This window comes from Gymnoscopelus braueri (assembly GCF_963280865.1).
Source record: "Gymnoscopelus braueri genome assembly, chromosome: 5".
Classification (NCBI taxonomy): Eukaryota; Metazoa; Chordata; class Actinopteri; order Myctophiformes; family Myctophidae; genus Gymnoscopelus; species Gymnoscopelus braueri.
In genome coordinates this window covers 15,198,453-15,212,249 of record NC_137606.1, presented here as the reverse complement: position 1 = coordinate 15,212,249, position 13,797 = coordinate 15,198,453, and the positions used below count along the sequence as shown (strand labels likewise).

General features: G+C 42.6%; 1 protein-coding gene across 1 annotated transcript in view; it reads right to left on the bottom strand.

Moving 5' to 3' along the window:
- dner (delta/notch-like EGF repeat containing) overlaps window positions 1–13,797 on the bottom strand; it is a 66,248-nt gene that overhangs the window by 21,423 nt on the left and 31,028 nt on the right. The window contains exons 2-5 of the mRNA XM_080428574.1: window positions 10,195–10,542; window positions 9,300–9,397; window positions 6,365–6,528; window positions 835–983 (exon numbers count right to left, since the gene is read on the bottom strand). Of these exons, the coding sequence (XP_080284700.1) occupies window positions 835–983; window positions 6,365–6,528; window positions 9,300–9,397; window positions 10,195–10,542 (759 nt within the window). The remainder of the gene's footprint in view (window positions 1–834; window positions 984–6,364; window positions 6,529–9,299; window positions 9,398–10,194; window positions 10,543–13,797) is intronic.

The window sequence follows — 13,797 nt, the reverse complement described above, 5'->3', positions numbered from 1 at the left end:
ACTTCTGCATGGGTCCAGCTTGTGATTTTTGCAGCAAACCACCCCTTCTCCTGTCTTTCCAGAAGTACCAGCTGAAATAATCTCAGAGAAAAGTTTTTTTTAAAAACCCATTTAGACCTGAGACCTGAGACCCGATTGTACAAATTGTCTCTGTCCGGTGGAAATCTCATACAGTATGTCCAAAACTGTTACTTTTCAGGATTCAAATAATAATCAATAATACATAAATACAATAGCAAAAGTAGCAGATCAACGCTTCGCGCCGTGTTTCAAGCTTGCAGATCTGCTACTTTAGGTACTTTTGTTTGGCGCTGTGGTATGATCGATTAGGGCGCTAATTTACGAAAGAATCACAGCCAGTGTGAAGTGGGTGGTGTGGTCATCACAGTGGTCATCACAGTGATGGAAGCTCACTTAATTTTTTTTTTTCTTTTTTTTTTGTGCATATTTATAGGTTATTGATTTCATCATGTGTCTCGCTAGCCAATCACAGTGCTGAATAGAGTCAGCCAATAGAGTCAGCCAATCACAGTACAGCTCGGGGTGTACTAATGCTAGGGGTGTACTAATTATGAGCCAATCACAGTACAGCGAAGGGTGTACTAATGAGGTGTCCCAACCCAACCCCACTTATAGGGGCGGCTACACCGCCCAAAAACACAAAAAGTTAGAAGATGGAGATAAGAGGTTTCTGCCCCGACAGCAGCGGAATGCCTTCTAAATCCTTCTGAAAAACCTATGTTGCATATATATATATATAGCTAAAAATAAAGTCTAAAATGACACAGATGCTTTCCAGGTCTGAATGGGATTAACTCTTCACTGCCATCGTACCGCAGAGGACTGTGTGATGCACTTGCCCTTCCCAGAGCATTGCGGGTCACTGAAACGGCTGCCGGGCTCCATACAGCTGCTGGCTTTCACTGTCAGGTTGAGACGCAGGGTGACCTCTGGAGCCGTGGGGGTGCCGACACGCACAACACCTACACACACACACACACACACACACACACACACACACACACACACACACACACACACACACACACACACACACACACACACACACACACACACAACCAGAATCAGAATCAGTAATATTAGAACTATTCATTTCTTATTTTTGTGTGGTGTTTGGGAAAATAATTGTATTAGCAATTCCACTGCCTGTTCAGTTAGTACTGTGTCGCGCTGGGTGCGCAAGATAGGGCCCTTGGAGTCTAAAAGACCCGCTAGCAGCCCCTAGGGGTTGTGCTGCTCCTTACACCCAACGAGACATTTTGGCCACAGTGTGGCGCTAGAGTGAAAATCTGTTGGGTTCATCCTGCCATCTTATATCATATGATATCTTGTGTGCATAGCTGAAATGTTGGTTTGAGGGTACCAGGCAAGGTCATATCACTCGAAATGGTCAGGGTTCAACCTCCATGGAGCATGAATGTGCTCATTAAGTGTCATGGCAATGCACCCATTACATTTTTTTATTTCTTGTTTGGGACCAAAGTGGTGGATGGATCGACTGACGGACAGTCAGAATGACAGATGGACAGAATGACATCACCATCCTTAGAGCCCCACCGTTAATGGGACTTAAGAATTGAGCTTTATAGTGAGCTATTCCTTGTTATACAGTATAAGAGGCTCATGACTGCAATTGTCTTGCAGCTTGTGTAGTGTACTTCCTCTTCCACGGATCAATTATTCAATCATTACACAGTACCCCAGGCTGTCAGTGTAAACTAGAGAGATGTATTCCCATCTGACTGAAATGTGTGAGGAAGAGTCAAGAGAAGTGATAACAGCAAATATTCCCCGTGACCTGCTTCTCCGCCTTGTCTCGGTTACAAAGTTAAGTGTGATTTCAACTGTGTAAATGTATGTAGTGTGTGTGTTGTGTGTGCGTGCATGCACGCTTGCATGCGCGCATGCATGCGTGTGTGTTTGCAGTTGAGCGCATGTGAGAACACGTGCACATGCCCGCCTCTTGTTATATCTTGAATCAGATCAGACAGCTCACAGTCCTTGGTTAAAAATAGCCTCAGTGAATGATAAACTGCCATTATTAAGGGCCTGATCTGAGCCAATGAGCTGGAAATGCAGCAAGGTTGAGCCATCGACACTGCAAGGTCCTCAGCCAATGAAAAGGCTACAAGCCAGCGTGTCCCTCCCTGAGGCCAGACTAAATGATACCCTCTACCCAATGACGTCACAATCCACAAATGCCCAGTCATTGCTCCTTCCTGCTTAGTGATGCACACACACACGCACGCACACACGCACGCACACGCGCACACACACACACACACACACACACACACACACACACACACACACACACACACACACACACACACACACACACACACACGCATGTGCAAAAAAAAAGTGAAGTCGCACACATATGTAGGCATTGGCAACTCAAACTGACTTCTTAACCAACAAATTCACTGTTCCTCCTTTCTTTACAATTGATTTGCTCTAGCTAGCTAAACTGCATCAGCTAATGAGGGGAATAAACTCAATAAACTCAACACACGCACGCTCACGCACACGCACACGCGCACGCGCACACGCACACACACACACACACACACACACACACACACACACACACACACACACACACACACACGCATGCATGCATACAAATAGCTCATGACACACATCTTAAGTGTGCAGCACAGATCAAACGGAGGTATTGGTATCAGGAATTAATTCATGCATGAACAGTGTGTGCGCACACATACTGTTCATGCATGACAGAATCCTCTTCATCCATCTTCACCTATTGATGTTATGGCTGTTACTCGCCCTTCATTTCTCCTCTTCCCCTCTTCCTCCGTCTCACGCGGTGAAATCCTGTGATTTCATTTCATTCTCGAGTTAAAACAGCACGCTTCCTCTCTTTTTCTATTCCTGCTTGTCTTTCATTCAATATCTACGCAGTAATATCCTATTATGGGTCCATTTGTGTCCATTTTTACATTTTACACGAGTTAAATGGACCCTTAGGGGCCTTACAAAGAGAGTCTACGCTGTAAAATCCTAATAAATGTTAATTTAACTCTGGCAATGTCCATTTTTAAACGGCGTAGGCTACTTTGTTCTGTATTTTTGCAGTGTGTACAAGAGGTATTTCTTCACACAATATTATTTATATTTTAAAATCAGAAATTACAAAAATAAAACATCATCAAGAAAATATACAAAAATCCATTAAAAACGTAAAAAGCAGATCTGTGAGCTTGTAGATCAGCTTTTTTCCCTATTTTTCAAATATGGCTTGAGCTCTAAATTCATCCAGTAAGTTTGGTAAGTCTCGTGGTTACAAAAAAAAAATCTTTTGGGTCTCAGCTGAAAAAGTTTGGGAACCCCTGTTTTACACCGTGTACGTCCTTCTGTGTCTCCCTCATTGATTTAATGCCCCCATGGCCTCCCTCCCCCCCAGGCAGACCTGATGTCGTACTGCATTGTGGGTAGACATGCCAAGGTCAGCGTCCAGACAGGCCCTTGACAGCACACTGAAAACAGCATTAGATATGTAGAGCACACACCCCCCAGAGGTCACACTGCCCCCCCGTTATCCACCACAGACACCTGCTGCAACTTAACGTCTCAACACATTTTGTATGAGCATGCTTTGTGTGTGAGTGAGTTATAGTGTGTGTATGCAAGCTCAATATTCAGATAGAGATTGAATATATGAATTTATTACACGTCTTGGTTGAATGCTTGATTGTGATTTTATGCTGTATCCAACATGATAGCCATGTAAACAAACACAAATTGGCCGAGTTTCCCAAACGAATTTCAGCTCGTGCGTAGCCTAGAAGCTGCGTAAGAGGCGAGCCTCCACGCAGCTTCATTAGTAGCAGCTGGTTGTGCCCTACGTGCCATCTAAACTGGCTTCGGGAGACACCATCGTCGTAGGTTCTCGAGTGCACGGCGTTACGTGTGTGCTAAAACTAAATTCGGGAGACAGCACACAGGTAAAGACCTCCTGGACGAAGCCTACGTAAAGCCTACGTAAACTACGTAGTGCTGTCCTACGCTACACAGCAGTTTAAACACCCTTTGCGAATATATACAGTGAAATGGATCATAAAAATACCAGAGCCAACTGTCAGATGTCCTGAAGCAGTCCACTCCAAATACAACTTTTGAATAATATATTTATGAATTAAATTACAGCGGTGAGGTGACATCTGCAAGGTAAATAAAACACTAAAGTGTCCCCATTATGCAAGTAAATTAAATATACTTAAAATACCAAAAGTAAAGGTATGCAGAATGTCCCATTTCCCAAATTTAATATGTATTAAAAGCTTGTGAGGCGTTGTGAGCTTGTAGATCTGCTATTTTCAAAAGATTTTTGAACCATTCATAAACATGGCGAGCGCAACAGCTGTCACTTTGTGAGAGGAACTGGGGACTTTCATCATAACGTTTAACTATAAAACTTCAAAATTAAGGAAACATGTTTAGCTCAGCATCATTTATATACCTTTAGTTAACTTGGCATATGCTTAATATTTTTATCAGATGATCGGATCATCCGTGAGAGTACAATTTGTAAACTTCGGGTTCATACATAGAGGACGAAGCAGCGCAGCCGCAGATCTGCAAGCTATCGACACGGCATGTCGCAGTGCGTTGACAGCTTGTATGTCTGTTTTTTTGGGTAGGCATCGCACGCTACGCACCGGCCCGGCCGTAATTTTTATATATATATAAATTATATTTGTGTGTGTGTGTGTGTGTGTGTGTGTGTGTGTGTGTGTGTGTGTGTGTGTGTGTGTGTGTGTGTGTGTGTGTGTGTGTGTGTGGTCGGTCGGTCGGTCTTTTCATAGATCTATTTCGCTACGATGGGTGTTACGAGCTCTTAACAAACTGCTGCGTAGGACAGCACTCAGGGCTACAACCACTCCCAGGAGTAGGAGGAGTAGGATACGTGCATGCTGTTTCCCGAATGTAGTTTTAGCAGACACGTAACGCCGTGGACTTGGAAACCTACGACGATGGTGTTTCCTGAAGCCAGTTTAGATAGCACGTAGGGCACAACCAGCTGCTTCTAATGAGGGTAGAGCGTAGGTTTCGCCCAGTCCCAGCTGTGTAGGAGGCTCTTACGCAAGCTGCGTAGGCTACGCATGACCTGAAATCTTACATGCCTGCTAAGGTACTGCGCAGCCTGTGTGGACGCACGTAAGACCCGTCGTAGGACCTGCGCAGCATCTCTACGCAGCATCTCTACGAATCTCTTTGGGAAACGCGGCCAATGTCATTTACAACTAAACGTTGCTCTCAAGAATGTTTTTGAAAACATTTGAAGCGAGAAATAGACGATGCAGTAACCGAAAATGTATTCTATTTGATCAACACGTCCTTGTTTTCCGAGGCGACTGTGTTGCGCTGGGCGGATGGCCAGCGCAACACTTATGGAATACTTTCATTACCGTAAGCAAGCAAATACTTCGTTTTGTTGTTACTTTTGGGTCAATTTATTAATTAATCTATTAACTGGCCGTGTAATAAGCGGGATAATTGTCGCCTCGCCGGTAGTTGTTTAGAAATAACCCCCTTCGAGATGATTTAAAACCTCGGCTTCCCCTCGTGTTTAATCTGTCAGGTGTTATTTCTCAACAACTACCGGCGCGGCGACAATTATCCCTTACATAACTCTCTCTCTCTCTCTCTCTCTCTCTCTCTCTCTCTCTCTCTTTCTTTTTTTATTATTGACTTTATGACATTAGTATTTGGATATGAAAATATTGTGCTAGTCTGCCCACAGTAATAACATTTCAGGACTATTATTGTATCTGGAAAATGTCAACATCATTTTGCCTTGGTTTAATCTCCAGGGAAAAATGGCTTTGGAAATCCAGTTTTGAAAATTGAAAACTTCAATTAACAGATTGTGAAAAAAAAAAGGCTGTTAACACTCATTCACTGCCACTGACGTAAAAAACGTAATTTCTCCCGTTTACCAATCCTGCCACTGACGTAAAAAACGTAATTTTTTTTTTTTGAAAAAAAATATTTTTTTTTTTTTTTTTTTTTTTTTAGTTTTTGTTTCAAATTTGACCCAAAGACCAAGGAGATATGATTGTTTAAAGATCTAGACTCCCATCCACTGCCTTGTTAACTTAAAACTTAAAAATTCTGTATCTCGGCTCCTGAGTACTTTTTTTTTTCGATGAAAAATCTCTGGCAGTGGGCAAACGCGGCCAGCAATAATTGTGGCAGTGAATGAGTTAAATGTCTGCTTAGATTTCTAACTTTTTGTCTTTTTGGTGTAACAATCCAACTTCAATGTAAAACATTTGACGGATGCATTCTGTCATAGGTTAAGTAGGAGATGCCTTACTGAGGAAGTAATTTTGTCCAAGGGGCAAGGAGTGGTCTGGCACTACCAGTCCATCCGAGGCCTGCTGAAAGCCCATCATGGTGGCCTCCACCACGGAGGAACGCAGGAATCCCTCCTCTCCCACACGCCACAATACTGGAGCTCCACTGGCATTCACCACGATCCTGGAGGGAGAGATAGAGAAAAACTGATTGATCGATAAGACACAGAGAGAGATTAATTACCAAGTGCTTATTTTATTTATTTTGTTTTAATGGCTTAGGAATGCATTGTATGGGTGTGTATTTATGCTGTGTTTACATGGGCATACTACCAGCAGTGTGTAATCATCCTGCAAAATATGTGTGTTTATAGGTGTACATGTAGGTAGGTACATGCATATTTATCACGCACACTGCATTTATTTAACATGGGTGAGTTTAATCATATAAGGAACAGAAAGATGATGAGCAGATTTCAGCTGCCTATTGTTTATATGGTACTGTAGCTGACCAATCAGCACATGCTGAAAGCCATATCTTCCCAAGGGTTATACTGTAAAACAACGGACCAATCAGCACATCTAAATTGCTGCCAAACACGATTGCTGTTGTGTATATGTAGTGGAACGCAGTGAGCTGGGATTGAACCCGAGGCTCCCACTCGCCAGTCCGACGTGTTACCAGTCATGCCAATAGGGCTGAGCCCGATTGGCAGGTCTGTTGCCGCTTCTGGCTAATTTGACTGTGGGGGCTACATATAGTTAACTGGTGACCTTTTTAGGTTGGGGGTTGTGATGACTAACTACTAAGTACTACACACAATCCATTTCTCCCTAACCTCAGTCAATTGGTTACAACACAATAAAGCCATATTCTACTAATTATTTTCAAAGTATTCAGAATCCGCTTGGCTTTAACTATGGGCAGTTGTGTTGATTAATGGCTGAGTCTGTCTCAGTGGGGTTACAGTAGTACTGCTACCTGCAGATACACTATGACCCTGAAGAACACAGCGGCCCCTGTGGTCAAGGCTTATGTTTTACTTCAGTCTGGCACTGCATGGGCCAACTACTGGCGCATAAGAGCGAGGGGGGGGGGGGGGGGCAGAGAGAGACAGACACATAGATAGACCCAAGAGACAGAAAGCAGTACAGCGTGTCAGCTACTCACTATCTCACCCCCGCCCATCTCTCTCCTCACTCTCCATTTCCCCCCTCCCTCCCTCCCTCCCTCCCTCTCTCTCTCTTTCGTACCTGTCCTTTTACCCTCTTTAAGCTCCAAGGGTTTACAGTTTTACCATTAACATCACCCAATTGATGTCACTTTTTGTTCACCACTCCATATTTGTGTGGTGGCTTGTGTGAATGAATGAATGGATGTATGAATGAATGAATGAATGAATGAATGAATATTTTATTTCCGTGTTCGGACAATTTCTTGACCCATCCCACATGGGATTATCAGACACATCAATTAAAATAAAAACAAGAAACATAATCATTCCAGTGTATACCCAGCCAGCAACTCATAATACAACCTGATTTTGAACAAGACACATACAGTACAGTACATACATTCATATAGACCTGCACATAGAATATATAGAGTTAATAAAAATCACACCCAGTGTGAAGTGAGCGGTGCTATTTATGAGTTATTAATTTCATCATGCATCTCGGTAGCCAATCACAGCACGTCTGCGAAGTTTGAAGTTAATTTCATCATGTGTCTCGCTAGCCAATCACAGCACGTCCTGCAGAGCTTAGCCTATGGGCGTGTTTTCCACAGCATGGCGTCACAGCGAAAGACAAATTTTCGTGACGGAAAGAAAAACTTTCACCACGGATGGGTCCTAAACCCACTTATAGGAGCGGTTACACCGCTCAACTAAACCCACTTATAGGAGCGGTTACACCGCTCAAAAATGAAAGATCTATAAGTCACCATTCTCCTCCTATCCTAGGCTATTCTGAAAATACAAAAATATGATGAAAAAGAAATACAATTGTGTGTACACACACTTCAGCTAATCACACACACACAATTCAGCTAACACACACACTTCAGCTAATCAACTTCAGTTGATACACATACAGCTATGGAGTCGTGACACTCCTCTTTAATGAGGGACACCATTAAGGACATCCACATTTCACCTTTACCAATAAAGGCATTACCTTTGCATAATTCAATGTCCTGTAGTTACCCCAAGGGATGTCGCTGAAAAGGGGTGTGAGCAAAACTCCCCCCTGACTGAGTAAATAAAGGTTAAAAACACAAATGCTGTACTGTATTTTAAAGATGTGGTGAAATGGAAAAATACAATGATCACACTTTTAGAGCATATCCGTGGTCAAAATATGGACTTACCTATAGATGGCAAAACATATTTTTATATCAAAAGTCCCTAAAAGGCCAATCTTAATTACTTCCTGTGAATGCAAACGTACAGCATGATGACATAGATAGACTCTTATACAATATAAATGAATCTTGATTTCATTCTCCTGTTTGATTCCCATAGCTCACGTTCCTCCAAACACACCTGATTTTAATTACAGAGCTACTCCGTTTTGAATTTAATTCAAGATGAAGTCCAGACGGTGTATTACTCATTTTAAACTTAATTAGCACACTAAATATGTAGGCCTATCTGAAATTATTATAGGTTAGAAATAAGCATTATAGGTTAGAAATAAGCAACGTATAGGATGGCTAACTGCAGGGGATGAATTGCACGTATATACAGTGACAAAGAACACCCCAAGGCGTGCGAACTATTATTTTCTATTCTACATTGTGAGCTTGTAGATCTGCTATTTTTAATACTTTTTTTAAATGCAATTTTTAACATTCTTGACGGTTTCGGAAAGTTCTCTAAAAATGCTGCTTATAATGACATGCCCAAAATACTGTATGATTGCCAGCTTGAAAGTGGTTAAAAATAATCTTACTTGACAGTGGTTTCTTCAGGTACATCCAGTGACAGGGTCAGAGTTCCTGATGTCAGCTCACATAGCTCAGGACTCACACAGTGCAGTCCCTCAGTGACCTACAACACAACACAACACAACACAACACAACACAACACAACACAACACAACACAACACACACAGAGAGAGAGAGAGGTACAGTATTTCTGTAAAACAGCTCATGTGACACAGTGATACCTAAAGGTTAATTTATACTTTGGTGCACGACGTGTCCATTGGCAAAAATGACATTTTCAAGCGAAAAGCTTTTATTTTGTACAACATCTTATTATGTGCGGAAATTGCGGTTAACTTGGACATCTAAAAAGTGGAATTTCAACAGGAAAACTTTAAGTCACCTGAATCTGACCTGAAGTCTGTGCTCCACTGCATGACAGTGTCACTTGCCGGAAAGAACTGATCTTCAAGCTAACAATGCTACGTTAGCTTGAAGAGCAGTTATTTTTGGCAAGCGATACCATAGTACTACAGTATTTCTTTAGCTACAATGACATTACACCCTAGTAGGAGTGAATAGGGGAAGCGAATTGATGTCAAGTGAGTATGTTGGTGGTTGGCGCAAAAAAAGGTGCTTCTTGCATGGATTTGATTTCTTTTTGTGGCTCTGGAGCTTGGAAAACAAAGATTTGGACATTCTGTCTTCATCTTACAGGTTGCACTATAATACTTTAACCATAACCTTGTGCTAGGACAGAAAATAACATAAAATTAACACTGTATGTTCCGTCTAGCAATCCCAATGTTGATACCTGTGTTGTTTGCACCGACAAGGCAATGGCGGACTCGGTCACACCCCTAAATACCCTAAAATGAGTGTCTCAAAGCATGCATTAGTGTGTGTCACAGTTCTCTCACCCTCTCTGCCTCCCAGGGCACCACTAACAACCTCTGTCCAAGCTTGGGTTGCCATGGCTGCAGGGTGGGAGGTGCCTGAGAGGTGGTGGATGGGACAGTGGTTGGCTGCTGTGTTTGAGTGGCGGCTGTGGTGATGGACGCGGCAGGAGTAGCCAGTTCCGGAGCAGGAGGCGTAGCGGGGTCCCAGTTGGCCACGGGAGTGTCCAATAGGATCTGGTCGCACCGCTCCCCTTCATAGCCCTCGACACATTCGCAGGTATAAGCTGCCTCCCCTTCCTCCCCCCCTAAATCACGGAGGCTACAGTTTCCATGGAGACAAGGGCTGCTGGCACAGGGGTCTGTGAAGAACTAAAAAAAAGAGAAGAAGAAGAATAGAAAAGAATAGAATAGATAAATAAAGGGGATACAAAACAGCTCTGTTATACAGAACAATGACATCCTCGAAGTGGTGTGATTTTTTTTCTGGGGCATTATTATCATCTACATTTCACCTCCCTTCCCGTGAAATCTCCCAGTTTACTTTGCCAGAGCCAGGAGAATGAAGAGCTGAAGCTTCTTGTTATATTATGAACACGTCTCAGGTAATGGACATTAGAACATTGTAAAGAACAGGACAGTGGTACAAACTTTGCCAGTGTTTCCCCTTTTCAATTTAGTCATACTGTAATACCAATTCTCTGATATGCCCAGACATTGCTGTAGTCTTATCACTGCTGACCTGTAATGGTTGGTCTTCAGACTGGTTGGTCCTCTTAGGGTATTAAAACCACATGCCTCTTCATATTGTACTGTAGCCTACATAACACACACACACACACACACACACACACACACACACACACACACACACACTAATATTATGTGCAATGACTCTCTCTCATGCACACACACACCGCACGGACATTCCATTCCCAAGTCAGGTCTGGCGTGTCACGTACTGTAGCTATATGACAAAAATGTGTCCTGACAGCCTGCTCCATGCTGGTTGTCGGCATCAATAATTTAATGTATTTGGAGGAAAACATATTGGGCATGGTCGTTGAAGGTGAAAGAGGACAAAGCTTTCAGACTTTGCTACATTTTGCTTTGCTTCCAACATAAAATTTCCCTCCTTCTTCCACGAAACAATTAAACCAAAACGTCAGCAGCTGGCAGCAGTAGATCTGCAGTTCCAGCTGCCTGGCTTTGCCTTAAAGCACAGCTATTTAACGAAGCCACCAGACAAGAAAAAGGCAGCATTATCAACAGAAGAATGGTAATTATGCTTGTGTTGTTATTGTGTGCATGTGTGTATTTGAGTGCGTATTTGTGCGTGTACACATGGCATGCATGGTGTGCATGGGGCTTCCATAAGATGCACTGCAGAATAGCAGCTAGCAGTCTCTGCTGTGCTCTTATCACAGTGTTGAACCGTCTCCAAGCGACACTGGAGTTATCAAACTTCCAGCTAGAGTGCACAGTGTTATGGTTCATTTGACTCAGATATGTTATCAGAATCTGGCTGTTGACCTTCCTTAGGTCTCTCTTTTATTCATTTCAGCGCCACTACACTGCAAACTATCCAGTAAGAATACTCTTGAAGATTAGAAGAAGAGTTGTACTATCTCTGATACCCCACAATACCAGCTCAAAATTGCTTCGCCACTACAGAAATGCCTACACAAACTGATTTGCCTCATCAGCTTTACTGTTAGATTATATGCTGTATAGTCAACAGTAAAAAAATTATTACCAATAGTAATAGGTACCAGCATAGAAAATTGTAGGTATAGGGAAATAAAAAATTCTGGAACACATCCAAACACTACTTTGGATTTTTAAATAGACAGAAAAAGACAATTTCAGGGGCGGCAGTGCTTCAGGAGGTAGGCCTATAGTGGCAGTCTTGGAATTGGAAGGTTCACGCCACGGTTTGATCCCCTGCTCCACCTGGCTGCATGTCAAAGTGTCCTTGAGCAAGACACTGAATCAATGAATGCTCGTGATGAGCATGTTAGTGCCTTGCATGGTTTCCTCTTCCTCTGGTGTGTGAATGGGTGTACTGCCCACTGTTAGTGTGCATTATGGCCACCTAGTGGTGGTTTCGTTTTGCACCATGTGATGTTTTCTGATCTTTGAAGCGTGATCAGTCCAGGCGCGCGGGAAGTCCTTATTACCTAGGGGGGCTGTGCGTCGGGGGGGACTCGCGCGGGTGCGCGATTTTTTTTGCAATTTTTTGGGGGTTTTCTGTGTTTTTCCCCACACAAAAAGGCAGAAAGACAGTGTAAACACCAGGTTGAAGTTCATCCATGACCGTAACAGACTGCTATGATCCATAAAATATATATATATTATAAAAAATAAAATAAAATAAAACTTTTTTTTTCTTATTTTTTTTTTCTTCCCATCACCAGGGGGGCTGCTCCCATCACCAGGGGGGCTGCAGCCCCCATAGCCCCCCCCTTCCCGCGCCACTGGATCAGTCTGTGTTCGGTAAGACAGTGGTTCTCAACATGTGGGTCGGGACCCCCAGGGGGTCCCCACATGATTGTGGGGGGTCCCCAGATGACAGCGAAGTGACAATTTAAGACTTTTAAGACCTAAAAAAAACATTACAATTACAGCATCAAAAGTAATCAACTATAAAAACTTGACAAACATTGTCCAAATTGTCAAATAATATAAGAAACATATAAAAAACATTTGAAAATAGCCGATCTACAAGCTCACAGCATCTCGCAACGCGAGGCGTTGTGAGCTTGTAGATCTGCTATTTTCACAATATTTATCTGGGGGGTCCGCAGTTCAAATATGACTATTTTGGGGGGTCACCACCTGAAAAGGTTGAGAACCACTGCAGTAAGACAGCAGAGGAGAGAACTGCACCTGTTCTTTGGATAAGCCTTGGGAAACATGACAAGCACATGCTGTTAATTTTCTTGTAGTTTTATTTTTCCTGTAATCTTACTGTTAGTCTATTTTGTGATGTTTATCCAAATGCTATTGAAAGCTAAATTTGATGTTTTATGTTTGAAACAGGCTGAAGCCAATTAAGCTTATCAACCTCACTGCTTTCTACAGCTGCATGTCATTTAAGTGTGTTACAGTATGTTTAGTGGAAGCATTTTGATTGTAGGCCTATGTGTTTTTTCATGTCTATTGCATTGTTGTATTTATGTTTTGTATTGTATTACAATTTGTTACAGAATGCATATGTTTCTGTATTTTCTGTATGGCAGTTTTACAACTTCTCCATCGGCAATAAACAGCCTAAACTGCAAACAAACCATTTGTGCTCATTGGGAAGACTGTCCGCTATCTGTTCACCTAGGGAGGGTAGAAAAATGGGTGAATATGAAAAATATTGCGAAGTGCTTTGGAGAAAGGCGTTATATAAATGCAGTCCATTTACCAGTCCATTACATTTACTATCATAAATAAGTTGTTCAACTAATCAACGTGATGGCAGTCCCATTTTTATAGTCTTCTTTGGTATGACCCGCCTGGGGAAGTGAACCCGGCCCTTTCGATCTCAGGGCAGACACTCTAACCACAAGGTAACTTTAGCTGGTGTACACAATATTAGTAAAGGTTCCATTGGGGGTAAGTCCCAGTCCCTGCGAC